Source organism: Aspergillus lucknowensis, assembly GCF_044049455.1.
Source record: "Aspergillus lucknowensis strain CBS 449.75 chromosome Unknown BJX67scaffold_6, whole genome shotgun sequence".
In the NCBI taxonomy this organism is placed as follows: domain Eukaryota; kingdom Fungi; phylum Ascomycota; class Eurotiomycetes; order Eurotiales; family Aspergillaceae; genus Aspergillus; species Aspergillus lucknowensis.
Genome location: NW_027263550.1, coordinates 673,582 through 699,327, shown reverse-complemented (window position 1 = coordinate 699,327; position 25,746 = coordinate 673,582). Strand labels below are relative to the sequence as shown.

At 50.7% G+C, this 25,746-nt stretch overlaps 12 protein-coding genes across 12 annotated transcripts; 6 read left to right on the top strand and 6 right to left on the bottom strand.

Annotated features, from left to right (window-relative positions):
* Positions 1 to 131: 131 nt before the first annotated feature.
* BJX67DRAFT_286324 (lysine--tRNA ligase KRS1) lies at positions 132 to 2,680 on the bottom strand. The gene is made up of 3 exons (XM_071026726.1): positions 2,218 to 2,680; positions 563 to 2,150; positions 132 to 493 (listed from the first exon to the last, which is right to left on the bottom strand). Exons 1-3 carry the CDS (start codon positions 2,434 to 2,436, stop codon positions 483 to 485), a joined length of 1,818 nt encoding a protein of 605 aa, XP_070889467.1. The 5' UTR covers positions 2,437 to 2,680; the 3' UTR covers positions 132 to 482.
* BJX67DRAFT_286330 (uncharacterized protein) lies at positions 2,623 to 3,316 on the top strand. Its single transcript, XM_071026727.1, has one exon. It carries the CDS (start codon positions 2,810 to 2,812, stop codon positions 3,281 to 3,283), a length of 474 nt encoding a protein of 157 aa, XP_070889466.1. The 5' UTR covers positions 2,623 to 2,809; the 3' UTR covers positions 3,284 to 3,316.
* Positions 3,209 to 5,762, bottom strand: BJX67DRAFT_345868 (putative dynamin GTPase). The gene is made up of 2 exons (XM_071028381.1): positions 5,546 to 5,762; positions 3,209 to 5,485 (listed from the first exon to the last, which is right to left on the bottom strand). The coding sequence occupies exons 1-2, from the start codon at positions 5,616 to 5,618 to the stop codon at positions 3,351 to 3,353; spliced, it is 2,208 nt and encodes a 735-aa protein (XP_070889465.1). The 5' UTR covers positions 5,619 to 5,762; the 3' UTR covers positions 3,209 to 3,350.
* Positions 5,763 to 6,471: 709 nt separating this feature from the next.
* On the top strand, positions 6,472 to 8,242 carry BJX67DRAFT_285934 (mannose-1-phosphate guanylyltransferase). The gene is made up of 4 exons (XM_071026720.1): positions 6,472 to 6,727; positions 6,803 to 6,859; positions 6,925 to 8,094; positions 8,146 to 8,242. The coding sequence occupies exons 1-4, from the start codon at positions 6,668 to 6,670 to the stop codon at positions 8,170 to 8,172; spliced, it is 1,314 nt and encodes a 437-aa protein (XP_070889464.1). The 5' UTR covers positions 6,472 to 6,667; the 3' UTR covers positions 8,173 to 8,242.
* Positions 8,243 to 8,353: 111 nt separating this feature from the next.
* BJX67DRAFT_286050 (uncharacterized protein) lies at positions 8,354 to 9,676 on the bottom strand. The gene is made up of 2 exons (XM_071026722.1): positions 9,289 to 9,676; positions 8,354 to 9,230 (listed from the first exon to the last, which is right to left on the bottom strand). Exons 1-2 carry the CDS (start codon positions 9,448 to 9,450, stop codon positions 8,535 to 8,537), a joined length of 858 nt encoding a protein of 285 aa, XP_070889463.1. The 5' UTR covers positions 9,451 to 9,676; the 3' UTR covers positions 8,354 to 8,534.
* A 449-nt stretch (positions 9,677 to 10,125) lies between these two features.
* On the top strand, positions 10,126 to 11,971 carry BJX67DRAFT_378445 (putative oxidoreductase, FAD-binding; the record flags this gene model as incomplete). The annotated part of the gene is made up of 2 exons (XM_071032344.1): positions 10,126 to 10,597; positions 10,647 to 11,971. The coding sequence occupies 2 exons, from the start codon at positions 10,126 to 10,128 to the stop codon at positions 11,969 to 11,971; spliced, it is 1,797 nt and encodes a 598-aa protein (XP_070889462.1).
* A 74-nt stretch (positions 11,972 to 12,045) lies between these two features.
* Positions 12,046 to 13,192, top strand: BJX67DRAFT_286145 (uncharacterized protein). Its single transcript, XM_071026723.1, has 3 exons — positions 12,046 to 12,304; positions 12,370 to 12,759; positions 12,838 to 13,192. The coding sequence occupies exons 1-3, from the start codon at positions 12,289 to 12,291 to the stop codon at positions 13,113 to 13,115; spliced, it is 684 nt and encodes a 227-aa protein (XP_070889461.1). The 5' UTR covers positions 12,046 to 12,288; the 3' UTR covers positions 13,116 to 13,192.
* BJX67DRAFT_285982 (Ataxin-10 homo-association domain-containing protein) lies at positions 13,042 to 16,215 on the bottom strand. The gene is made up of 2 exons (XM_071026721.1): positions 15,893 to 16,215; positions 13,042 to 15,831 (listed from the first exon to the last, which is right to left on the bottom strand). The coding sequence occupies exons 1-2, from the start codon at positions 16,075 to 16,077 to the stop codon at positions 13,269 to 13,271; spliced, it is 2,748 nt and encodes a 915-aa protein (XP_070889460.1). The 5' UTR covers positions 16,078 to 16,215; the 3' UTR covers positions 13,042 to 13,268.
* Positions 16,210 to 17,962, bottom strand: BJX67DRAFT_345854 (DHHC family palmitoyltransferase). The gene is made up of 3 exons (XM_071028380.1): positions 17,641 to 17,962; positions 17,437 to 17,590; positions 16,210 to 17,386 (listed from the first exon to the last, which is right to left on the bottom strand). Exons 1-3 carry the CDS (start codon positions 17,727 to 17,729, stop codon positions 16,394 to 16,396), a joined length of 1,236 nt encoding a protein of 411 aa, XP_070889459.1. The 5' UTR covers positions 17,730 to 17,962; the 3' UTR covers positions 16,210 to 16,393.
* Positions 17,963 to 18,184: 222 nt separating this feature from the next.
* Positions 18,185 to 19,652, top strand: BJX67DRAFT_378441 (putative transcription factor Rap1; the record flags this gene model as incomplete). Its single annotated transcript, XM_071032343.1, has 5 exons — positions 18,185 to 18,319; positions 18,369 to 18,454; positions 18,517 to 18,607; positions 18,662 to 18,757; positions 18,819 to 19,652. 5 exons carry the CDS (start codon positions 18,185 to 18,187, stop codon positions 19,650 to 19,652), a joined length of 1,242 nt encoding a protein of 413 aa, XP_070889458.1.
* A 224-nt stretch (positions 19,653 to 19,876) lies between these two features.
* Positions 19,877 to 21,220, bottom strand: BJX67DRAFT_285930 (chromo domain-containing protein). Its single transcript, XM_071026719.1, has 7 exons — positions 21,074 to 21,220; positions 20,888 to 21,017; positions 20,795 to 20,837; positions 20,664 to 20,743; positions 20,249 to 20,606; positions 20,172 to 20,197; positions 19,877 to 20,120 (listed from the first exon to the last, which is right to left on the bottom strand). Exons 1-7 carry the CDS (start codon positions 21,078 to 21,080, stop codon positions 20,102 to 20,104), a joined length of 663 nt encoding a protein of 220 aa, XP_070889457.1. The 5' UTR covers positions 21,081 to 21,220; the 3' UTR covers positions 19,877 to 20,101.
* A 142-nt stretch (positions 21,221 to 21,362) lies between these two features.
* On the top strand, positions 21,363 to 24,379 carry BJX67DRAFT_284320 (chaperonin-containing T-complex subunit CCT5). Its single transcript, XM_071026713.1, has 11 exons — positions 21,363 to 21,543; positions 21,600 to 21,617; positions 21,678 to 21,726; positions 21,796 to 21,889; positions 21,944 to 22,027; positions 22,088 to 22,377; positions 22,427 to 23,075; positions 23,132 to 23,269; positions 23,341 to 23,521; positions 23,574 to 23,662; positions 23,715 to 24,379. Exons 1-11 carry the CDS (start codon positions 21,534 to 21,536, stop codon positions 23,757 to 23,759), a joined length of 1,647 nt encoding a protein of 548 aa, XP_070889456.1. The 5' UTR covers positions 21,363 to 21,533; the 3' UTR covers positions 23,760 to 24,379.
* The last annotated feature ends 1,367 nt before the right edge of the window (positions 24,380 to 25,746 follow it).

Here is a 25,746-nt window from a genome sequence, read left to right as displayed (position 1 = left end):
AGCTGAAAGTTGGTGATTTTTATTATTCTACATCCTTCTAGACCTACCTAGTACCCTTATAAAGTAGCTCTAACTCCGGGATACAGTAGAACGTTTAAAACATTCAAAAGCAGGCTGTCAGCTTCCTAAAGAGACATACCTTAATATAACATAATACTTTATTCTCGTTGTCTATAAGGGTGTAGCGATTTCATCCTACACAGCACAGCAGGGTACCTGGATATGGATACAACATGTCACCACAGAGTTCCGTGCTGTCACCCAACTATGGTTTGAGGAACGCAATATATCTAAAGGTTCTTGGGACAGAAATGAAGCCGGATAATCTACAGATAGATCGGTGGGAGACAATTCTAGAAAAGTATGTCTTGTAGTAAGTATCCTTGTCTCATTGTAATCTTTTCGTGGACCAATCAATTCAGTCATATGATATTCATCAACACGCGTCACGCGTCACTCTGTATGAACTCGGGCTTTAAAATCTATTTGTGGGCTAGACGGCAAAAGCTGGTTAGCTCCTCGCTCGAAGGATTGAGGTAAACTCAAGAAGATAGGTACTTACGGATTCCTTCCTCAGGTTGGGGCTCGATACCAACGACCTCAGCGGCAGACTTGCCCTCCTGAGCAGTCTTGTCGTCCTTCATGAATGGGAAAGCTAGAACCTCCTTGATACTATAGTTATCTGTGAGGAACATGACCAGACGGTCAATGCCCATACCCCAGCCACCAGTAGGAGGCAGACCGTACTCCAAGCTCGTACAGAAGTTCTCATCGATGAGCTGGGCCTCGTCATCGCCCTGGTCCTTCTGGTGGGCTTGCTCTTCGAAGCGAAGACGCTGGTCGAAGGGGTCATTTAACTCTGTGTAGGCGTTGACGATCTCCTTCTTGCAGACGAAGGCTTCGAAACGCTCACATAGGCCAACGTTTTGCCGGTGATACTTAGCCAACGGAGACATCATTTGCGGGTGGCCGGTAATGAATGTGGGGTTGACGCAGGTTTCTTCGATGAATTCACCGACAAGCTTATCAAGCATGCGGGCATTGGTGAGAGGTGGAGAGCATTCGACTCCTGTCTTCTTGAGCACCTTCTTAAGGAACTCGCCGGTTTCGGCAGTGTGCAGCTGATCGCCGGGAGGGAACTTCTCGCCGGTGGCCTCTTCGAGAGCGGGAATCATCTCTACGCGCCTCCAGGGAGCCTTCCAGTTGACGTGGTATTCTTCCCCGCTTTGTGTGTGGAATGTAGTCTCGTAGCCACCGGTGATATGCTTAACTAGGCCCGAGACGAGCTCCTCTGTCAGGTTCATGACATCGTAGACATCAGCGTATGCCCAGTAAAACTCGCAGGTTGTGAATTCAGGGTTGTGAGTCAGATCGATGCCCTCGTTTCTGAACTGACGGCCGAGCTCGTATACACGCTCGAGACCACCGACAATAAGCATCTTGAGGTACAGTTCAGGAGCGACACGCATGAAAAGGTTCATGTCCAGCTCGTTGTGGTGTGTGACGAAGGGCTTAGCTGTCGCACCACCAGCGATAGCGTTCATCATGGGGGTCTCCACCTCAACGAAGTCGCGGTTGTCGAAGAAGTTACGGATATACGTAACGATCTTGGAGCGAGTGATAAAGACATTACGAGACTTGTCATTCATAATCAAGTCAAGGTAACGCTGGCGGTAGCGCTGTTCCTTATCCTGGAAGCCGTAGTGCTCGGTCGGGATGGCGTGGAGGCAGGGAGCGAGGAGGATAACCTCAGTCGCGAAAATGGACAGCTCACCGTCTGGACGGTTCTTAGGGTTACTACGACCGGGAAAGCCGGCGATACCGATGATATCACCTCTCCGAAGGTGTTCGTGCTGAGCTTCAAAAGAAACACCACCAGTCGCATTCTGAGCCTGGCACACCACCTGTACCTTCACACCCTCGGCACGGATATCGTAAAAGATCAGCTTGGCGCCAGACGCACGCTTAGTGTAAATTCGACCGGCAACCCGGACTGTAGTATCTGGCTTTTGTTCGCCCTTCTCCAGGCTCTCGTAGTCCTTCAAGTACTTGCGGAGGTCATCGGTGACCTGGAACTTGTGTGGGTAAGGATCGGGCTGCTTGGTCTCTCGGAGCTTGTTGACCCTCTTGCTGCGAATTTCAAAGTATTGCTAGAGAAGATAAAGCCAGGCCCATCAGTGTGCTGAAACGTAAGAGAAACGACGAAAGAGCACTCACGTTGGGAGTCAGATTTGCCTCCTCCTCTTCAGCGGAGACCTTCTTGGTCGCCGGCTTGGGAGGAGCAGAGGCCTCCTTTTCCTTCTTCTTGGCCTCCCGCTCGCGGTTCTTCTGGCGTCGCTTCAATTCGGACTTGGAGACCTTTTCGCCGGTGACTTCATCCAGGAGGAGGTTCGCCAGGGAGGCTTCGGCCTCCTTGACTGAGTTGGAATCGGCCATGATGGAATCTTTGCTGACCGGACGCTCTTCTACCCACTCTGAATAGTGAAAATCAATTGTACTGAAAGCAGCGTCGGCCGTAGGCACGGGGGTTTAGAATTCAGTAGGGGGATTGGGAAGACGGAGAAGGCGTGCCAAATATTTTTGGGAGGGGGTCACAACGAGAGGAGGACCCTCATTGGGTGCTCACAACTCCTGCAGCATCAATTGAGTCATAGCAACTCCTTCACTTTTCTGTTCTTCTGTGTCTGTCAACCACTGATTCTCAATATTTCACCGAGTATATTGTTTCTCGCATCTGCACTCACGATCCGACTGTCGCAGCACGCACAAGACCCATGCCTACAAAGAGGAAGCAGCTAGGGCATAGGGTATGGGCTTCGGAGTGGGGTTCTTTGCTCCCCGCCTTCAACGCCCTCACCATACATGGCTTCATCATAACGCCCAAAACGGAAAAAAAATCATCGAGACATACAAAACAGAACGGCCAAGAAGAAAGTGGTCTGAGAAAGTCACACGCCACTCACAAATCATCAGCTCATTGAGACTTGATCTTGTGTCCAAAATCTGTCAGCTCGTCTTCGTGGCTCTCAGTGATGCTCTCGGCCTCCAGCCATTCCTGGGCTTTCATGACTTTTTCCTTCTGCCTCATGAGATATTCCCGGCGTCTTTGGCGGTCTGCGTCCTCCGACATGAGTTCATTGCATCTGTCGACCGCTGGGAATGGATCTATATTAGAGCTACTCTGGCCAGCCGGAACTGGACGACGTACCGTTTTCTTCGTAGATTCCCAGTCCGTTTTCAATTGCCTCGACGAGGTTTTCGCGACACTTTAGGAAGAGCTTAGTGTGCACGCTTTGAGAAATAGAATCCACAAATCTCGAACTGGCGACCTCGTAGTAGCCACGGGTTGTCTAAATGTAATCAGCAACTAGATGTCCGTTCCCCGTAGCATGGTGTCTTACCGCCATCATCCTCACCTCAAGGGTGAAGATATCTTCACCAAGCTCGGCAGCTCCAAGTTTCTTCATCTCCGTCGCCCTTCGTGGGTCGCCCAACTGATATTTTTGCTGCAAATTTAGATAGTGGTTCGCCCGTGCTTCGAAACGGCGCCGTTCGAGATGCTTGAGTGACTCTTGTGTCGCCTGCTCAAGTGTCGATTTTGCCATCGTGAAAGGTCTGTGATGCTCTATATTGTAGATTTCCTCGACGTGAGCAACATGTTCAGCTCGAAGCTTTTTCAAATAGCTCTCGATGATTCTCTTGAGTTCTCTATAGAGCTCCGTCTGGAGATACTGGACGAAAACTTCTCTTAATTCGCGCAGCAGTGTGTCTTTTACAAGTCGATGGCTTGCATCAATAAAGGCTACCATGGGCTCGCTCCAGTGGACGACACTCATTCGATTCATGCAATCGATCGCTCTTGGGTTCATTTGTTGTGGAATTCCAGCGCTGGCGGAATCCTTATTAATGTCTCTTATTTCTTCCCAAGTGAATTCCTTCGCGGAGCGGGTAAACCTGTCGAAGTGCGGAGTATAGTATCCGGATAACTTCTTTACTCGCCTGCCCCGAATGCTGGAGGGGCCAGTGTCTTCTGGATCTTCAGGCGACTTGCGCTTGGCCGGGCTCTGAACGACAGTACACTCACATTCAGAGTCATCTGTGCGATTATTGGCGATGAATTCCTTGTCCCAGTCTGCCAACAGTCGTACGGTTGGACGTGTCTTCGCAAGGGCCCGCTTGAAGTCCTCTGCAATATTGTTCCATAGTTTTTGCAAGGGATACTCTCCGGAACCACCATCAATTTGGCAGCGAATTCTGTCTTTGAGTGTATAAAGTTTTCCGCACAGGATATATGGCACATTGGCTGAGGGTGGCGCTGGGAGTGTCGAGAGCTCAGCATCAATTCGAGAAGCCTTGTCATTGATCTTGTCGATAATGAGTGGTAGACATCCCTGGATCTTCTGGAAAAGTAGGGTGGATAACGCAGATTGCAAATATTGTGTTCCGAACCTCCGCTGGTATGGTGCAAGCTCGGTCGACCATGGAGGGGACTTGAAAAATTCAACTTCCTCTTTCCGAGCTACTGAGTGCTCAACAGCAGGGTCAGGGTTATTTCTAACAACGTAGTACCCGTGTCCAAGGGAAAACTTGTCGCCTTCCAAGATCTCGATCCATTGGGAGTGCGATTCCCCAGTCTGGACTCGATCGGGTTTTGTGAGGACTCCCAATGCTCTAGCCCCTGCTCCACGGATGTCTCGCATTATTCGGGCAGCGGAAGAGTTCATCACGTCATCTGTCATGGTAATGGTAAGGAGCACTATGCAGCTCTCTTGGCAGATATACTCTTTTACCAAGTTCTCAACGAGGTTCACCAGGTACCGCTCTTCGTCGACCTCGGCCTGGTTGATAACGCCGGGAAGGTCGTAAAAAGAGAGGCTCGGAAATCCTGGTGCTGAGATATCCAGCCGCACGATGTTTGGGGAAAACTTCACTTGGCAATGGGAGGGATCAGTTTCGCCGTTCTTGCCCGGTACGTAATTCACAGACGGACTGCCAGGGTTGAGAATCGCCAGTTGAGCCCATTTGATGACATCCTCAACCTGCGCCTTATCATTTATTGTTATGAAATGCTCGTCCTCCTGCTCTTGAGGGTGCCATGGGCCCAGAGGTTCGGATTTCTTGGGCTTGGTGATTTTCCGGGACCCATCAAACATGTACTTTCTTGACAGGTATACACGACAAGTCCATGACTGGCCAGGATCACTCTCGGAGAGGTTGATCTCCATAGGACACCGAGTGCAGGTACCGGCACTTCTGGGCACCTTGATCTCACTCATTCCCTCGATGAGGGAGCTCTTTCCGGTACTTTGGCCGCCAATCACGCAAATCTTTGGAAGGGTAATATGATAGTCCTCAATACCGATGTGACGCAGATCTTGAATCTTCTTGACCAATTTTGTCATGCTGCACGCAATGTTGCTGATCGAGTCTGAAGAGCTCGTCTTGGTGTGGCTTTCCATGGCCGGCGACAAAGTCGCTGCTGTCTCTTGGGAGATATTAGAGCTCACAATAATGAAAATGTTATGGAGATGACAGGTTAACCTACCCAAGTCCCGATGGATGAGCTGGGGCTTGATATCAGGGGTTGGGCTTCTTCCCCCGAAAGATGTTGACGGCATAATGAACAACGACAGTTCGTTGGCTAAAGGACACCGGGAGAAGGGGGATATAGTCTATCGAGTACCAAGGTAGATATGGAAGCAGAAACCAGAAAGCCCCCAAGGAAAATAGAAGAATCGATGAGGGAAACTTAGTGTTACTCGGGGAAGGTAGAGTGAATGAAGATTGCAGAGGACAAACTGTTTTGGTTTGTCTGGACCAACAATGAAGGAGACAGAATATGAGAGAAGCAAACAGCAACAACTTGAGGCAATTAAGCTCAAAAGAGGTGGCCGTAGTTATTCCATCGACAGCTCAGCTGGTTCAATTTCCATAAACACTAAGATACAGCTCAGCATGTCCCCCTCCCATGGATTCACAAAATACCATAATACAAGGCTCTATCAGCAGGGACAAAAGCAGGCTCATGTCCCTAATTCGATCTTCCCATTGCGCAAATGTTAGGTGAAATTGACACCGTGCTGAAGAGAACAAAGCTGGAGGAAGTTGTCGAACGCGTGGATACAATAATGGTATGTAGACCAGGGACAGTCCATCTCCATACTGATATCTGTATGTCAGTTTTGCGATATTTCTTCTCCATTTACCCCCTCCAGAGAACACGGCAAGATTCCAAGTGGAGGGGAAATTTGAGATCAGGGTTGAGGTAAACAAGCCATTGCTTGGCACAAGACAAGCTTGAAGTCCATTGGGGATATCCATGGTTCTCTGACCTTAAAAAGCCCCCAAAATTGGCACAGGTGACAGAGCGCGAAGAGCTCCGCTCCAGAACGACGAACTACTGGGAGTTCCCGGGTTCTGGCGCAGTCTCCAGCTGGAGCTTGGGCTTGCTGGTGGATCTTTGGGTGATCAACTGACTTGCGGGCAACCTCAAGTTCTCCTCAACATTTCTCTCCCCTGAAATTCTCTGCTGTGCAACTTTGCTCCATATTGTCCGTTACTAGAGTTAGGATTCACTACTTCTACGACTCTCCGTCATAATTTCCAGTCCCTCCTCTGTCCCCGTTCAGCTGATTGATTTCCGACGTCTAACCCTCATCCGCCCACCATGCTTCAGGTGCCGATACGGGAACATACCAACGTGGCCTCCACCAAGGCCGTAATACTGGTCAGCATGGCTGCACCTTCTAAATATCCTCATTGCATGCTACTCTTTACACTTACTGATGACAAGCATCACTAGGTGGGCGGTCCCTCACGAGGAACTCGTTTCAGGCCTCTGTCGCTCGATGTTCCGAAGGTTGGTTGCTACCCAATGCAACGCTCTTCAATGCAAGTTGGCTGACCGAGAAATGCCAACTACAGCCTCTATTCGAAGTCGCTGGTCATCCGATTATCCATCACTGCCTCAAGGCTCTTGCGAAGATCTCCGATATACATGAAGTTGTCCTTATTGGCTACTACGATGAGACTGTCTTTCGTGACTTCATCAAAGACGCCTCGAAAGAATTCCCCCAATTCCGCATCCTATACCTCCGTGAATACACAGCGTTGGGCACTGCCGGCGGCCTCTACCACTTCCGCGACCCTATACTTAAGGGGAAACCGGAGCGCATTTTCGTTCTCAATGCCGACGTATGCTGCTCGTTCCCGCTCGGTGAGATGCTGAGGCTATTTGAGGAGAAGGATGCGGAGGCGGTCATACTTGGTACTCGTGTTCAAAACGACGCAGCTTCAAACTTCGGTTGCATAGTGTCCGACTCTCACACTAAGCGTGTACTGCATTACGTCGAGAAGCCAGAATCGCACATCTCCAATCTCATCAACTGCGGCGTTTACCTTTTTGCAACCGAATGCATCTTCCCCTCAATCCGAAGCACCATTAAACGGCGAACGACTCGTCCACGTCTCCTATCATATCCCTCCTCCGACAACCTGGAATCTTCGTTCGTTGCCGCCGATGACGATTCAGAGCAGACCGAGGTCCTCCGTTTAGAGCAAGATATCCTCTCTGACCTCGCTGATAGTAATCGCTTCTTCGTCCACGAGACGAAAGATTTTTGGCGCCAGATCAAGACTGCCGGCTCTGCGGTTCCCGCAAACGCTCTCTATTTGCAGAAGGCATTCCAGGCACAATCCGACGAACTTGCAGCCCCTTCAGCTACCATCGTTCCCCCTGTCTACATCCATCCTTCCGCCGCGGTAGATCCGACAGCGAAGCTCGGCCCCAACGTATCCATTGGCCCTCGCGTCATCGTGGGTGCTGGCGCCCGTGTCAAGGACTCCATCGTTCTTGAAGACGCCGAAATTAAGCATGATGCCTGCGTCATGCATGCAATTATCGGTTGGAGCAGCCGGGTAGGCGCCTGGGCTCGCGTAGAGGGCACACCGATCCCCATGGGTAGTCACTCTACAAGCATCATTAAGAACGGCGTCAAAGTTCAAAGCATCACAATTTTGGGCAAGGAATGTGGTGTCGGGGATGAGGTGCGAGTGCAGAACTGTGTTTGCCTACCGTACAAGGAGCTCAAGCGCGTAAGTCATTTTCTCGCCACCCCGGTTCTCCTGAAGCTGACCGGATCGCAGGACGTTGCCAATGAGGTTATCATGTAGGGATATTTTAGCATATATTCGACCCCAACTACCGTACTAAAACTAATCCTATCAAACTTGGCCCTATATTTTCCATTATCCCAATTGTAATACGCCCTGGTCTTGCGCCACTGGATCATCGAAATCAACACAGAGATCTCTAAAACCATTCTCTTTCGCAAGCCTGAAGGTCTACTCGCTCGTTCTCGTAATGAATAATATCGAGCTGCACCAAGCCCACAAGCAACGCAACACTATACCCCCACAGTGCAATGCCATTATACGTCAAACGGTCACTTAAACTCAGCAAACAGAGGATCATAAATTGAGCTGATCCAAACTCAACCTCCGCATCCGAATGCATTTATGCCAGTTCCAGTATCCTACCTGTATGCCAGCGGATCATAAGCCGGCTGCTCAGAATGATTCCCATACCCATACCCATACCCCGGAGTCTCATAAACACTCAACGACCCCCTCGAGTGCCGTGACTGAACCTGTCCCGGCATATCGGAATACCCCTCCAGCGCCGTATTACTAACATACGGCGGTGGCTGGTGCAACGGCCTCGTCTCCGCAATATCTTCCTCAGACCCTCGCCGCGTATGCCCATCGGGCATATAACCGCCGGAGACGAGCGGCGACCGATCCTCATTCGGATGCTGATACGAAGCAGACAGGACGCTGCTATCTCTCGCATGACCACTCTTATACGCCGCAAGACTATGCCCCTCAATTGCCATGGGATCGTATTCCCCCAATCGAGTCGTCCGTCTGTACGCGAAGATATCTAACCCAATAGAGGCGATGAGGAATGCTGCACCGATGATTGTAAACGTGAATAGGGCTTTGAAGATCCGGCATACGGCGATTCCCGTAGATGTAGCCCAGTAGGTTGCGTTACATGTCGTGAGAATTGTGTGGGAGACGGCCCAGGAGAAGAGGATAAGAGCAATGGACCAGACGACGAAGACAACGGAGTTTGTGATGAGCGAGAGGCGCGGCGAGAGGCCGTAGCAGCAGTGAAGGACTGTGGTTAGAGCGAGGTTCAAGAGGGATAGGAAGGCAGCGATTATAAGCTGGCGCGTAGATAGGTTAGCAATTGAACAGTTTTCTTGGAGATGAAGACTGGCTTACGACGAGGAAGGCCCAAGGAAGCTTATGGTCAGCATTGTGGAGGTTGACGGCGAAGGCGGCAAGGATGCTACCGACAATGAGGGAGGAGGCGAACGTGAAGAAGCGGATTAGGTGAAAGGGCAACGGAGGGTATTCTGAGGGCTTGACGGATTTGCGTCGCATGGTTGCTGGGATGTGTCGAGCGGTTGTTGACAGGCTCCAAGCAGGTCGAAGTAAAGAGTTGAGCACGGCGATCAGTGTACCATATGGCCGTTACCCAGGCGTCAGGAATAAATGCCTCAGCCGTCCCCAGCGAACAGAATCAAAATCAGTCCTTGAGCCAGCAAGGAAGTCCTGGGAAGATGAAATGTGCAAAAAAAAAAAAACAAGAAATGTCAACACGTCAAGGCCAGGCGTCAGCCCCAGCCTCAAGTGCCAATGCTATCTATTTTAAGCCATGATCGCTGGCAAAGCCTCACTTAGCCTTGTTTGGCTTCTTTTCGCCTCGGGAAACGAGCAGAGCGTGGAGTCCTGGAGTCCAGACTCCACTGTCCACGAATCATCTCGGAGATCCCTGCACAGAGAGGATATCATGATTCCTCATGTTGACTCCATCTTGGCCAGTCGGTTTGGCATCTGTTGCGTTGTTACCCAGCCCTGGAGCCTTCGAGAAGATGGTTACAAATCCACAAATCCCGTTCAAATCCCGGCAACAGATACAAATATCCCGTGCGGAAAGTCAGTGCGGCTCGCGGGCTCGTTCGGGACCCCACACATTTCTCGACGACACGCAGTCCTGGACGACCCGTCAGCCACACCAAGTCTCGACCTTTCACTCAAAACGCATTTTGTCTCACAATGACAGCCATTCTCACCACGGGTGTTTCCTGGCACGAAGGGGAAGACAGAATGCACCAGTTGATGCGGGTCCCGTACCAGGACAACCCCACTGTCCCGTTTCTGACGCCTCGAGCGGGCCTGTTGATGAAGCAATCTCCCTTGATCGCTATCGGCGCTCTTGATCAGGAGGGGAGGCCCTGGGCCTCTGTCTGGGGTGGAGAGGACGGGTTCATTACCCCAACATCTTCCTCCAGCTTTGAAATAAGGACCCCGGTCGGGAAAACCTGTGACCCTGTTGTTGAAAGTTTACTGCTCGATTCGACGGGAAATAGCGGGAGATTGGTAGCTTTCCTCGCCGTTGATCTAGAAAGCCGTAGAAGGGTGAAACTCTTCGGTAAGGTAAACAGAGGGTGGCTAGACATCACGGATAAGGATGAGCGTATTCGCGCAGGCATTGCCCATCTTACCGTCCATGTTGATGGTAGTCTCGGTAAAATTCTCTTCGTTGATTAAATGATCGTTTCTTGACGCTTTTACAGGTAATTGCCCCAAATACTTGAATGCGAAACATATTGTCCCTGCCCCTCCAGAGCCGAAGCTGATATCAGAGACCCCTCAACTACATCCTGACGCGATTGAGCTACTAAACCGCGCAGACTGCCTCTTCATCTCTTCCTCTCACGGAACACAGGGCATGGATACCAATATCCGCGGGGGACCACCGGGGTTTGTACGAGTCATCTCTAACAAGTCCTGCGGCGCAGTGTTTGTATACCCAGAATATTCTGGAAATCGTCTCTATCAAACTCTGGGTAACCTGCAGACAACTGCACTAGCAGGTTTTGTATTCCCGGACTTTGAAAACGGAAATGCTCTTTTCGCCACCGGTAGTACAGAGATTCTCGTCGGCAAAGACGCCTCTGCTATTCTCCCTCGCTCCAATATCGTCGTTAGGGTAACCGTCACGGCAGCCCGCTTTGTCGAGAAAGCACTGTCATTTCGAGGAGTCCCAGGAAAACCGTCACCATACAACCCCAGCGTCCGGTATCTTACATCAGAGAAAACCACCGCGGCCGCTTTGGGCGATCGCGAGTCGACGGTTACTGCAACGTTGATCAAAAAGGAAATAATAACCCCGTCAATTGGTCGATTTCGCTTTCGCATTTCAGACCCCAAAGAAGCCGGGTCGTGGGCACCCGGACAGTATGCGACTTTCTCTTTCTATGATGAGCTGAACATGGGTTACAGCCACATGAGAGATGACGACCCATCAAGCGTCAATGATGACTTCGTACGGACATTCACGATCTCATCCAGCCCTGGCCATGGCCTTCTTGATCAGGAATTCGAGATAACTGCTCGGAAACACGGCAACGTCACGAGCTCCCTCTTCCGTACAAATGAAAAGGCTGGATTAGAAGTGCCATTGAAAGGATTTGGTGGCGATTTTCGACTAACAGAACAAGCCAGCGATGATATCCTGCCGTTTATAGCCGGGGGGATTGGCATCACGCCCGTTCTCGCCCACCTCCCGGTAATTGATATCGGCCGACTCCGGCTCTTGTGGTCCATCTCGGTCAAAGACATTGCCCTGGTGTTAGACACTTTCAAGCGATTCCCAGAACTTTCGGGCTCTACAACTTTATTTATCACGGGCCTTGACTCTCAGAACCAACAGCTAACGCCTGAACTGGAGGGAATCGCCTCCTCTAGATCGCAGATAAAATACCGCCGAATAGAGGCTTGCGATATTGACCTGTCATTGGCAGAAGTATGGTATTTCTGTGGCAGTCCCGCATTGAAAGTCCCTGTGTTCAATTGGCTGGGCGGGAAAAAAATAGTCTATGAAGATTTCGATTACTGAGTCTGTTAATAATATCAGGTACTGTTTCGCATGTTCCTGGCTAGCAGGAGATAATAAGTTGGAGAAGCTCCCCAGGATTTGAAGTACCAGGAATTTGCCAGTCGTTCGGCCGGAACGAAGTCCATCCCAGCGCAGTCCCAGGAGGCGAAAACGCGTCAGTCTTGCTGCCTCCCCGCACCAGAGCTCAAGCTTCACTCGCTCTTCTCCAACACTTCGACCAGTTTAAAATATCCTTCCCCGCCAACTAATTCAAGCAACAATAGTTGAAAGGATTCAGACAAGACAAATTCTGGTCTTCCCCTCCCACCTCCGCCACCATGTCGACCTACGAAGGCAAGCTACCAGTTAGGCCCTCATCCCAAGCTCCCCCCAACTGACATTCTCTGAAAACCTCATAGTCGAGCACAACACCCACGACCCCTCAAAACCATCCACAGGCCCCCGTAACCGCCGCCCAGACCTCTCCACTTTCTTCGCAACCCTCGCCGAAATCTCCGCCGACGAGTCCCGCTCCCGCCGCCATGCCGTCCCCGTCCCCGGAGACGTCAGCGCCGCATTCTACTCCCTCGCCGAAGCACTGAATTTCATGCGTCGCGAAGTCGCAGGCGGGGGAGGGGGAGGGGGACATGGTACGACCGAGGGCGAGAGCTTCTCAACGCTGAATCCCGACGGTACGCCGATCCAGGTGCACGGCGATGATCTCCTCGCGCAGATGATCCAGGCGCTGCTGCGGGATGCGGAGACACCGCCGACGGAGGTGGAGGGGGTTTCTGAGGAGTTTTGCGAAGGTACCTTATACAATCCTTTTCGCCCTTTTCTTATTTTGAGACATTCAACATTCTAATGCTGATGACGCTGAAATCTAGAGCTCGACCGCGTCCCGCGATCTTCGCTGAAACAGTCCCAATCCTGTCCGATCTGCAGTAATCCGTTTCTAGATGATAAGTATCCGCTCGTTGTGCGGTTACCGTGTCATCCAACGCATCTATTTGATTTGGAGTGTGTAAAGCCGTGGCTACGATTAAGGGGAACGTGTCCGCTTGACCGGACAGATTTTGCGAAGCAGCAGAGGGAGAAGGCGGAAGCGAGGAGAAAGATTGCTGAGGAGGACGACGAAGAGGAGTGGGATGGGTTGTACGGCTGATTCCGGTTGGCTTGATGGCTATGTCTTGGGGTAAGATTGGCTAAGTTGAACCCATGATGGTATGCAGACCAGCGAATTGCATTGTCCGTTGGAAGTATTCTGTATATTGTACATTGATGAGTATGTAGGAATTTGCTATCTCGATTTACTCTATCAAGCCCCTTCTGGTGCCGACTGGCCGTCTCGCGGGCGAAGTGCTAATTTGCCGGCCTTATCAATTACTGCTTCGAGGCCTCTCTGCTCCAGCATTCCATTGTCATCCCTAACCTCTCGCGCCTCAAGTTCCTCAATAAGCCTCTGGTTCTCGCGGTTGCCCTCTAACAAGAACTTCAGGCACATCACGGCGTGCTCCTTAATATACGGATTGTGCGCATCAAAGTTGGTGCATGATAAGATCGTCTCAACACCACCGTGCTTCCGGATCTGATCCTGGACTTCGGGGCACTTCCACACCAGAGATGATAAAACAAGCACAACGAGCTTCTTCAGGTTCCGCCACTCGAATTCAGAGGGATCCTCACTGATTGGCGGCGACTCTGGTCTCGACACCGTGCCTCCATCCGTGGGGTCGGGATCGCTTGGGTCATACGGGCGCTCAACGGCGATAGGGCTGGGGCTTGCACTCCGTTGTTGGTGGTCCCGGGATGGGCTGCTACGTCCAAGAGATAATTGGCTTAATTGGCCCTTCGGGATACTTGCTTCGAGCTCCTTGATCAACGTCACTAGGTCGTAGACAATCTCCCACTTGACGAGTAGGTTCTTCCAGTCATTGTTTTCGGTCAAGACAGCGAAGAATTCAAGGAACTGGTAGACTCCCTCGTAGACCCGTTCCATATCCCACAGGTTGAGAGGGAAGTCTTCGGGTAAGGCGCGTCCGGCTCGGATCTGGCCTTGAAGGTAGATCAGTGCGCACGTCTCGGGGATGATGTTGCCTCTGAAAATCGTGAATATGTAGCGGACGGTCAGGACGTCGACTCTGGAAAGTGGTGCTGGGCTCTTTGTTGCGGTGGCCTGTGCGGAGCCCGTGACTGAGGCAGGTGAGTACTTGGCTCTGAAGATATGTGTAAGGATCTTTACGACGACTGCCTGCGCCGGGGAAATGATGTCCTTCGGCTGCCCAAAGTCTGAGTAAGCGTGAGACATCAGACCATTCTTCAGCACTGCATCCATTATTTGAATCATCATCTTGAAGTAAAGCTCGTCGTCAGGGAGGTCCCACGCGGCAATAAAGATCAGTAGCTCCCGTAGCAAATTTCGTCCTGTCTCCTGCGTGAGAAGAACATGGCACCTTAGAGCTTGCATATTCCGCGGCCCGGCTCTTTCGCCGCCCTTCAGCCCGAAACTGTCGACGATACCAGCCTGAATTATCATCGGTAAAGCTTCAATTTCGGCAGGGCCCAACACGAGGGGAATATCGGTCAACAGGCCGCGCTGCTGATCGCCGGGGCGTCCGCGATAGTCGTCATCGTCTTCATCATCCTCCTCCTCCTCCTCTTCGTCTATGCTCCCATCGGCGACTGCTTCCAAGCTCCGTGAGTCGTCATCGCCAACAGTGCCTGCATCGCCAGCGTCGTAATCGTGCTCGCCGCCATCGCCGAGCTGCGAAGTCTCCTGCAGCCGAGCCATTAACTCGTCCTTGGCTTCTTGAAGCGTCTCTGCCGCGGATTGAGCGGATCTCGGCATGCTCGTGTCTTCCTCCGCGATAGGACCGTCGCCAGCAGCAAATGCACCGTATTCGTTGAGATCCGGAAAGTCCGACCAGCATATACGCGGAAATCCAGCAGTCGGACTTCGGTCGATAGTAAGAATCGTCTTCTTTCGGGGAGGTTCATCGTCGGGAAGCGCGGGTGGAAGGTCCTTTGCTCTGTCTTGAAGGTCTGACCATCCATCAACTTTAGCACCCAAGATAGCAGTAAGGGCGGCACGGATTTCTTTGACCTGATCCGGGTCTTTGCCCATTTCTTGAATCGCCGTCAAATCGCGACCAAGAAGCTTTTCCATATGGTCTTTGATATTTGCCAGGAGGAGCATAGCCGCTTCCTCTTTGATTGTGGCAGGCTCTCGGGGGAAATTAGAAATAGTCTCAAGGAGTAGATCTTCAGCCGTTTGGTCATAAAGTGCCCTAATTGGGGGATTGACTATTCGTTCACCAGTTTTGACGACCGGTGCTAGTCCCACTGAGTCGCCACTGGCCTGATCGAGAGGTTCTTTGGGCTGGATGATGTTGGAATCTCCAGTAGAATGGTATCCGAAGAGATCCAACCAAAGAACCATCTTGCGCTGCTCGTTATGCATAATAAAGTTATGCAAGAACTGAAGACATGTAATCAGGAGCCGTTTGTAGAGGTTGACTACTTTCTGCCAGCGTTCTTCATTTCTTGCATTCGTCTCTCCATCGAAGCCCCGCGCAGTCACCCGAACACAAGTATCTACCAGGGCCAGGACCCTCTGATCAAATCCTTTCTCGGCTGCCATATTCTGTGCCTTTTTCGTCGTCGCTAAAAGGTTCCGGGCTATCGTGCAAAGGTCATTGAGACGTTCAATATCCTTGACGAGCGAAAAGTAATTATAGGCTATCAGGTTGGACGACGAATGTTCGTAGTTTGTCGCAGGTGGACTTTTCCAGATAAACGATTGTGACTCCAGAACCGGAATAGCTTTCGTGAACACATCTGTGAGACCTTGCCAAATGTCCGGAGACAGTCCTAAACCATGTCTATCAAAGAACAGTGTTAGTCCAATCATCAATCCCGAAGGAGCCAACCGGCGAGATTTACCGAACGTCGCTTTCTTGATGTGTCTTGTATAAAATCTGCTTTCCCGCAGAGAGCATGTGGTCCAAACGTTTGTCGTCAATCATTCCCCGGGTCTCATAGTGACTCAGTGTTCCCATCAAAATGACCTTCAACATGAGCTCCGCCGGCGTGCATTTCGGCTTCATTTCTGGAGACCGGTCCGCCATGTTGGCGCTAACGGCGAAGTCGAGCGGATGCAAGTTGCTTCCAAAGTTAACTATCAATCCGTGATAGGAACAAGACAGAAATTATTATCAAAGAGTGAAGGAGGAGGTCGTGGGACACAAGAAATCAAGACAGTTGAAGAGGTAAATTTTTCCGACTCCGAGCCCCGGCCTTGGTGCCCGTCGCCCCAGCTACCTTTTTGGGAAAGTCCCGTGATTCGCAGGGACAACGAAAAGCATCACATCGCTCCAGAAATGCTTGACGATCCGCTCACTGACTATATACACCATTTGGGCTCTCATAGATATCGAAGCAACACTAGGTACGGAAAGATCTCCGCCCCACAGGAAATCCAAACACATGTCGGAGATTATTCCAGAAGCCCAGATCGTAGATGTTGTCTAGTTCCCTCATGCTCTTCACCTGGACAAATCTCGCATCGACTTCAGCATTTGAATCACGCGGCTGAAGGACCTCGTTTGAGCCCTTCCCTATCCGATGCCCCTTCTTTGGCGGCTCCCCATTCGTAAAGACAAGGACTTGATCACTCATCACGGGCCAGGAACTCTTGATTTCCGCGGGTTCACTGGCGGAATCGCGCCTTTTATGGCCCCCTACCAGTTTGAAAGCTATACCATCGGCCACGTCGTCTTTCCAGTCAGACCACTTGGCACTTTCATTGGTCGTCATGCCCGCCCAGATGAGGTAGACATGATAGACAAGGAAGCCAAAAGCCAACGGAGCTGTCATTAACATTAGCATTGTAATACCTCCAATGCTAGTGTCAGACGCAATCACTGCGGCGCAGATGTTGAAAAAGGTAGTCCAACTCTGCTTTTTTGTGCGCACGGGATGGTTTCGAGGGATGAGCTTGTCTAAAGTTTGGGATAATAAAGAGTAGCCAATAAAAGACCCGTAAGTCAGCATAACACTCAAGGATAGTAATAGAGAAAGAAAGTAATGGTAGTTGTTCAGACCCACGCAATTCATGAGCCATATGCAATGGTGGTCTTGTCGAGAAATACAGCCCTTACAATAGCTGCAATGTTTACTCCTGGCGGGCTTGACGAAATCGCATGTTGTGCAGCGGTGTCCAGGCTGAAATATGACTTTATCGTAAGGGTAGCGCTTCATCTCCTGATCATGGTTCTCCAGAGTAATGAAGGACTTGCAGACAACGCTGAAATATAAGAAGATGTACGGAAGGCCTATAGCAATTGGGATGCAAACTCGATGGATCATGGAGACCCTAGGCCAAGCACTCGGGATGAATATAAGTTCGCCGACAAGTAGAAGTGAGGTGAAGAATATCTCTAAAGGAGTCAATAAGAATGCGGAAAGGGCTCACAGGTCCAACTGACAAGAACAAGTGGATGGTTTTCATAAAATACGTAGTTACCAGCCCGGTTCCAGCAACTCAAAATGTATCCACCGAATAGACAGGAGTCAAGATATGAGATCCCGTTAGGGATATATATCCAGATAGTCCTATACAGGAAGCCAATCGGCGTTTTCCTGGATCAATCAGTCGCAATGGCAGGCCGATTGAGGTCTTTAATCCATACCGAAAAAAAGGGAGTCTTCCAAAAAGAGCGACGAAGACGAAAGCAGAAAATCCTAGAATCGCAAGAGCGATGGTCTGGAGGGCTCCCATCGCCGAATCCTGAAGGGCTGCACGACACGTGTCAGGGGCAGGGGATGAAGAAACAAACACTAAAACATTCGAATGAACATTTCTGGTAGTTTATTTATCAGACATGAGATAGAGGACCCATGAGATTAATGTGACACTCTCACCTCTGTGAATCCCCCGCTAATCAGACTCACGTGATTGATTGTAATATTTGGTGGCCGTTGACTGGCTTCCCGGCACAATTCTCAGAGACCTCAACGCGAGATCCGAGCAAAGTTTTATTGTCTCTGGTGCGGAGAGCTTCACCAGGAAATCCCCCGGTAATCAGCACTCTCGGAAGTTATCGAACGCGCGTTGTAACACGCTCGACGCGTGAGCACGTGATTTGAAAGAGGTAAACCAATACGCTGGAACTCAAGGCGGGAGAGTGATCTTTCTCTATAAAAAGTCATGACTGTTCGAATAAGTCTGGGAAGATGACATCAAAGCAAGCAAAGGAAGTTGAAGACGGTAGATCCGCAGTGAATGGGCGCAGCGGTATGTTCGAGGGCATGTCGTTCTGGTTGTCTCGAAATGTGCCTCAGAGAAGCAGATTCGAGGAGCTCATCCAGGTAATCTTCCGTACGCCGTTTCCTTTATATCAGGCTAACACAACGAAAGCGAAATGGCGGCATAGTAAAACCGCAGGAAAAGGACGCAGATGTTCGACTCGTGGACCATAAGAGAAAAAATCTCCCACCTGATGTGTAAGCACATTTTTCCTGTGTCCCATTAATTTAGCTAGAATATTATTTCTGATTGAGGCCAGGTACTCCTATCAATTTATCGAGAAGTCCGTTCAGAGCGGGAAACTAGAAGACCTCGAGATGTACAAAGCTGGGTCATCTTCAGCCCGGCCTGTAGGTGCTACTCACATCCCGGCCCGGGGTCACAGGTTAGCCTATACTATACAGGATGATCAAATTCTGTGGGATTATATGCAACCCTTTGAAAGTGATCCAAAGGCACGGATCCGAGGCAACAAGCTTTATGAAGATTTGGCTGCTAAGGTACCTTACAACTTTGATGACCCTAAGGTCAAGTGGAATACTCACTGACACCTGAGCCTAGTATCCCAGGCATACCTACCAATCGTGGAGGGACAGGTACCTCAAGAGACTTCGAGGGCTTCCACGACCGGGTGGCATCGTAGAAACGACCGTCAGCGCTGCCGTCAACCAAGTAGTCCGTGCAGAGACGCCCCCTCATGAATCTGCATCACACCAGGACGGGGTGGTGACTCAAGGGAGCGAAGCCTCACCCCGGCCGCAGGAGAAGAAAAGGAAGCGCAGCCCTGTTTCAACGATCACAAACGAGCATACGTCCACTGGCACAGCTAGCGCGCAGCAGCCAGATACGACACAACAAAAGTCTCTAGAAGTACGAGAAAGCTCTGGATCGCATGTTCGGAGAGAACATACGCACCATGAAACACCTCCAAGCCCTAAGAAAGCGAAAACAACGGCGAAGCCGAGCACAGGGGAGCCAACCTCACAAGAACCCGGTGAAGAGGACAAAACAGGTCTCAATGAGCTCTTCCTAGAGCTACCCTTCTTCGAACCCAGTCCGGAACCTGATGATGAGGCGCCAGAACAAGATATTGATACATGGATAGAAGAGCGGCTGCGTGGCGGAAAAGGCGATGAAGCACAAATCATTGAGGCTTTACAGTGCACCAGTATGGACCCAGAATTAGCGGATACTGTATTGGACTCCCTGGTGGCAGGAAACGGTATTCCAGCTGATATGCGCGGAGTATGGACGGCCCAGGATGACAGATGTGTGGATGCGCAGGACACGAGGGAGATCCAGCGGGTTCTAATGAAGCATGGATCAGACCTTTTCAATTCTCGATGGGAATACCTCACTATGGCAAGGTCCGCAGGTCTGAAAATTCCTCGTTAATGGTTAGGGGCGACTGCGACATAGATTGGTCAGGAAGAATTAATGGCTACCAAGCAAAATAGCGCTGTACGAATGCCGACTTTGTTCCAAGCGAAACCAATATAAGAACATTCCAAAAAGCCGCAATAAACCCCAGATGAAAGGATGATAAACCGGCAGTTAGGTAAGATACGAGGCCATACCCTATCCTCAGTCGTTTAGAGTCGTTTTTGAGGGCACGTCGCCAGCGTATAAATCCTCGGCAACTTGAACCAGGAACCCTGTAATATAGTACATTCCGGAAGAACCCAAGACCGACTCCCATGAACAACTCCAGCCTGAACTAACCCTGTGCATATTATCGTTAAACCGTATCTAGAAAAGGGACCCGTCCTTCAAGTGATAAGAATGAGATTCAGGAGAAGGACGCCGGTCAAGTTGGGTTGACGCTGGGTAGACGGAATTAACATTTATGCATCTTTGAACACCCTACTAGAGGTTAGATAAATCGAAAGTTTTGACATAACATGGGACACTCACAGGTGCTGTTCGTAGAATTTAAGCATCTTGGTCTAGGTTAACCAATGTGCGCAAGGGAGTCTGAAGCACGAACTTACCTTGCGCGGACACTTCTCATAGCACGTTTCAATAGAGACCCTCGATTTCTTGTCATTGTTCCAGTGCAGAAATGCGACCAGCCCGTCGCCCTCGCGAACGATGGTATCAACAGCCTTAACCTCGTTCTCCCAGTTCTTGGATTTCGGTACCCAGTCTGGCACATGGCTATCTTTCTCTTTCCCTTCCGCGGCATCTGTCTCAGTGTCCGCTCGAGACTTCCTTCGCTTTCTAGGTGCTGGCTTTTCGGGGGTTAATTTGGGTGGCCGTCCCATAGACTTGCGCTTCTTCCGCTGTGGCTTTTCCGGCCGTCCTCCAAGGATCCTAAAGTACTCGTCAAGCACGTCCTTCGCACCCTCACTGAATTCATGTGGTTAGTATGGAAAACGGGCTGACTGAGGAGTGTCCATATCTTACACTAGATTTTCCTCAGGTTCTAGGGTCTGGTCTTTGGGGTCATCATAGCCTTGCCACTTCACTTGGAGCATCAGTGTGCCCTGTCGTATGGTCAGTCATTGTCGTCGAATAACGGGTAAAAATATGCGCACATCAGACTTGAAGCTATGCCCCATGATCTTCTCGACAACATACCTAGAGCTGTTAGCATGACTCAATCGCAAATTGGTCCATGGTCAACTCACACATCCTCCTCTTCGTCATCGCCCTCCTCGTCATCGACATCCCCGGTTCCGTTCTCCTTATCCTGGACGTTATCATATGGGATGGATTCGCCGGTGGACGACTCGTCATCAGAGAAGTCGACCACGGGAGCTGTTGCGCAATCAGCAAAACGCGAAGGTAGCAGAGAATGCGAATTCACTACTCACGCGGCATTGTTCGCGACGAAGTGAAGTTGAATAGTCGGGAAAACAGTTTGACGGTGATTAGCTAGGGGCCCGCAATAAAGCTTATTGACTTCATGAATGTGGATGATTCCCAAACGTCAGAGTGTTCGAAGCGATGGTCTCTGGCAGATGTTGCACCTTAGCTGTGCCAGTTCGCCGAGTCGCGCATCTCCAAGCGGCGCTGGAGAAGGGATGCGCTAAACCGTTTCTGGAAAGCAGCTCACTAGCCCGCCAGCCCGCCGGCGCAAACTGGGAATCTCCAGAATTTCTGAAAAGAGCCCTGGTGAAGTGTGCAAGCAGATCCAACCAAACTTCTGTTGTTGCTCCTACCTCGCCTCTACAACGTGCTTTGGGGGTTTTTCTCTTTGATCTGGCCTTAATCCCTGCTTCACATCTTCCTTTGCTTTAAATTGACCTTGCTGCCTCGTGGCAGACCGTCAAGATGGCGATGCGTACGTCCCTCTGCCCCTCATTTGAACCATGTGCTGACCTTCTCCCTTCGCTTTAGAGCTGGATCTATCTCAAGGTTCGGATATCTGGCTCCAGATATCAATTATTGGTAATGCGTTGTTAACGATTTAAACAGCTTCTGTGATGAAGGATGAACAAGGTCGGCCCTTCATCATCGTTCGAGAGTACGCCGCGGACCTCACACCCTGGATTCTTGACCGAAAATCTTTTGACTAACACACTTCTTCGAATAGCCAGGGGAAAAAGAAAAGGCAGCACGGAACGGAAGCTGTGAAGTCGCATATCGTGGCCGCGAAGACGGTCGCCAGCATCGTGAAGACTTCTCTGGTACGGGAGCCGAAGCTGAAGCCCATAAGGACGATTTCTAAGAACACATTCTAGGGACCCCGCGGTCTTGATAAGATTTTAATATCCCCCGATGGCGATATTACTGTCACCAATGATGGCGCTACTATCCTCTCGCAGGTCCGTTTTGTACTCGGCGTCGCCCACACTCCGACGCTTTCTAATATGTTTTGCTATTAGATGGAAATTACAAACAACGTGGCCAAACTCCTCGTCGAACTCTCAAAGTCACAGGATGAAGAAATTGGTGACGGAACAACTGGCGTTGTCGTACTCGCTGCCGCCATGCTGGAGCAGGCGTCCGAACTCATCGATAAAGGCATCCACCCCATCAGGATTGCGGACGGCTATGACGCGGCCTGCGAAATTGCTGTCGCGCAGCTGGATAAAATCAGTGACGAAATCAAATTCACAAAAGATAATACCGAGAATTTGCTGAAAGTCGCAAAGACAAGTTTAGGGAGCAAGATGTATGAGTTCTCGAAGCGCTCCATTCAAGCCGATACTGATTTCTGACAGTGTTTCTAAATCACACGACCAGTTCGCTCAGATCGCCGTTGACGCAGTACTCTCCGTTGCGGATCTTGAGCGAAAGGATGTCGATTTCGAATTAATCAAAGTGGACGGAAAGGTCGGGGGAGCGCTTGAAGACTCCCTCCTTGTTAAGGGTGTCATCGTGGATAAGGATTTCTCCCACCCTCAGATGCCGGACGAGGTCACAGACGCTAAATTAGCCATTCTGACTTGCCCATTCGAACCCCCGAAACCAAAGACAAAGCATAAACTCGACATCACATCGGTCGAGGAGTTTAAGCGCCTACAAGACTATGAGAGAGAAAAGTTCACAGAGATGATCCAGCATCTGAAAGACTCTGGAGCCAACCTGGTCATTTGTCAATGGGGCTTCGATGATGAGGCCAACCATCTCCTGCTCCAGAACAAGCTGCCCGCCGTCCGCTGGGTAGGTGGACCGGAAATCGAGCTGATTGCAATTGCAACGAATGGTCGTATCGTTCCCCGCTTCGAGGATCTCAGCGCCGACAAGCTTGGAACCGCCGGCCGAGTGCGGGAGATGACGTTCGGTACTACGCGGGAGAAGATGCTTGTTATTGAAGAGTGCGCCAATAGTCGCGCCGTGACTATCTTCGTGAGAGGAAGCAACAAGATGGTAAGTCACGGCGGCCCTACTTCGCGCTATTCCAAGGTGGCTAACCGTAATGGCAGATTATTGATGAGGCCAAACGATCACTACACGATGCAATTTGCGTTGTCCGTAACTTGGTCAGGGACAACCGCGTCGTATATGGCGGAGGAGCCGCCGAGATTGCCTGTTCTATTGCTGTGGAGGATGCTGCTGTCAAGGTTCGTGACCAAATAGGCTCCCGATCCCTACATCCCGATTGTTCCCTGGCTCACACCGGTCTTCAACTCAGAGTCCTGGAATTGAGCAATACGCGATGCGCGCATTTGCCGATGCACTGGATGCGGTGCCATTGGCACTTTCTGAAAATACTGGTTTGAGTCCAATCGAGACGCTCGCTGCTATCAAGTCACGTCAAGTGAAGGAGAACAATTCCCGATTGGGCGTGGATTGCATGCTGACTGGCAATAATGGTACGTGCTATCTTCCAAACACTTGGACCTTGTCACTGACAGTGCTCTTCAGACATGAGGGAGCACTTTGTTATTGACCCTCTGATCGGAAAGCGCCAGCAATTGCTGCTCGCGACCCAGCTCTGCCGTATGGTGCTGAAGGTAGGCGTAGCCCCATCATCTGCTTGTTATGCAGAAGCTCACTCGGAAGCAGATCAATAATGTCATTATTTCCGGTGACGATCACCAAGAGTTCTAGATTCCTTGAAAACAGTATTATCTTCATGGCCTCAATCAAAATGTTGCTTCGGCATATTAATTCACATAGATCGTGCTACGAGACAAAATGGCCAAGTACATAGATCAGTCAATGCAATGAAAGAAATGAATAACCACACGAAACCTATCCCGATGTCTATATATGGGCGGTCAGAGGTCATTCTTATGCAAGTTAATTATGTCTTCATCATTTATCGACAAAGGCTCGACGAAACGCGGTTGATATATCTCGGAAGGAAAAAAGGATATTTGAGAAGGACTAAGCACAGAAGAAGCCCAGGGTAAAATTCCCGCCGTTCCTAGGTCAAAGTCGACCGAGTCTCCAGTCATACGACTGGCTCTTCCGAAACTTTGTCTTCCCAAAAGAGCTCCTGAACGATGAAGCTTGAGCAAATAATGGGTGAAGTCGGAGGAGTTTGGCGTTCAGTCGGGGGCAAATGAAGTTCCGCATTCCATCTGCCGAAACCGCGGCAAAACGGCTCGAACGCTCTCTCGCCCTCTCCCGAACCTGAGTGGTTCTAGGGAAATAGCCTGAAACATGCGAACGATGGAGAAGGGAGAATCCGGGAACCGGGCTTGTTCGAGACAGACAAGGGGAGGCCAGTCCGTTCATCGAGACGGGGAACCTTCCGCACAACGCAAGGATTGAAAGGGAAAGGATGTGTGACGGCGCGGGCCGATGGGCGGATCAGAGCTCAAGACGCCAGGAGATGAATTCTCCCTCTTCTGGGTTCATGATCCATGAGGAGATGAAGGAGCCAAAGCTGCGTGGGGAACTGTTTGAATCAGGGGCCGATCGAAACTCCCAGACGCGTGGTGGTGGTGAGCCAATTTACCCAACGTCTGCTGGCAGCGCGGATGGTGCAGTTCGAACGAAAACGCGTGTCAGTCCCAGTTCCAGTCTCACGGGCCCGGTGGGAAAGAAACCGGAACTGAAGCTGAAGTGGAAAGAGGACATGTGAATCTCGATGTTCCAGACGGCGCCAAAGTGGGGATACAGCAGAACGTGGTTTTTAAAATCGCCCAACCTTGGACGTGACGGGACTGAATTGATCATCTGCTCATCGTGACAACTACTGAGCGGGCCGCATCCTCAGCTGAGAATCAGAACAGACTCGGAATTCGTTGATCGAGGAAAAGAAACTGCCAACTCATCAACCAGGGGATGAAGACAAAGTGACAGTCGGTGGGCTCGCTGCTGTCCAGATGACCGGCTGATATGCATCTCCTTCTGGGTTTCCCCAGCCATGTGGGACAGCTCCAACAACACCGAAATAGCAACGCCGTCGCGACATCCAAACAAGCAAAAATCCCCTTCTCGTTCCTCGAGTGGCTTTCGTCTGATAACCTCTCACCATGCAGCGGCCCCATCTCCCTGTCAACACCAGAGTCCCAGTGGACCCCCGACGTCCCTTCCCCGTCTCGCATTCTCAAGCCCACTGCGCCTCAGCATCGCCGACAAGAGCCATCATGTAACGTCAGTATCTCTGGCGCTGAGGGAAAAAAAATGTTGTCTGAAAAAGCCCATCACATGGTCTGGGGCTCATTGACGTGGCTCGAATCTGTTCGCGATGCATCCCGTCCCGCGGGAAGGCTGGTCTTCTCGTGACGGTTGCTCAAAGCCCCAAACTGATGAGAAACTCTGGCTGTTTGCAGTTGCTTTTCCCTGATGACTCTGACTTTTGCATCCTTCCTGCCTGCAGGCTGGCTGACTTACCCCATGCTGACTCAAGACTCCCTTACCGCTATTTTCGAGCTCGAGATTGAAGTTGCCATCACACGACGCAGTGAGATTGTTCTGCTCGTGAAATGTGGCATACAGGGAGATCTTCGTTTCTAGTTGATTTCCAAGCGCTGTATTCATGAGCCTGTCTCAAAGTACGACCTCGACATCGCACCACAACATTGGAAAGTCCGACCATGTGTGTCGATTTTTTGACGTCCGTTCCTGACAGGGCAAAGCCCCC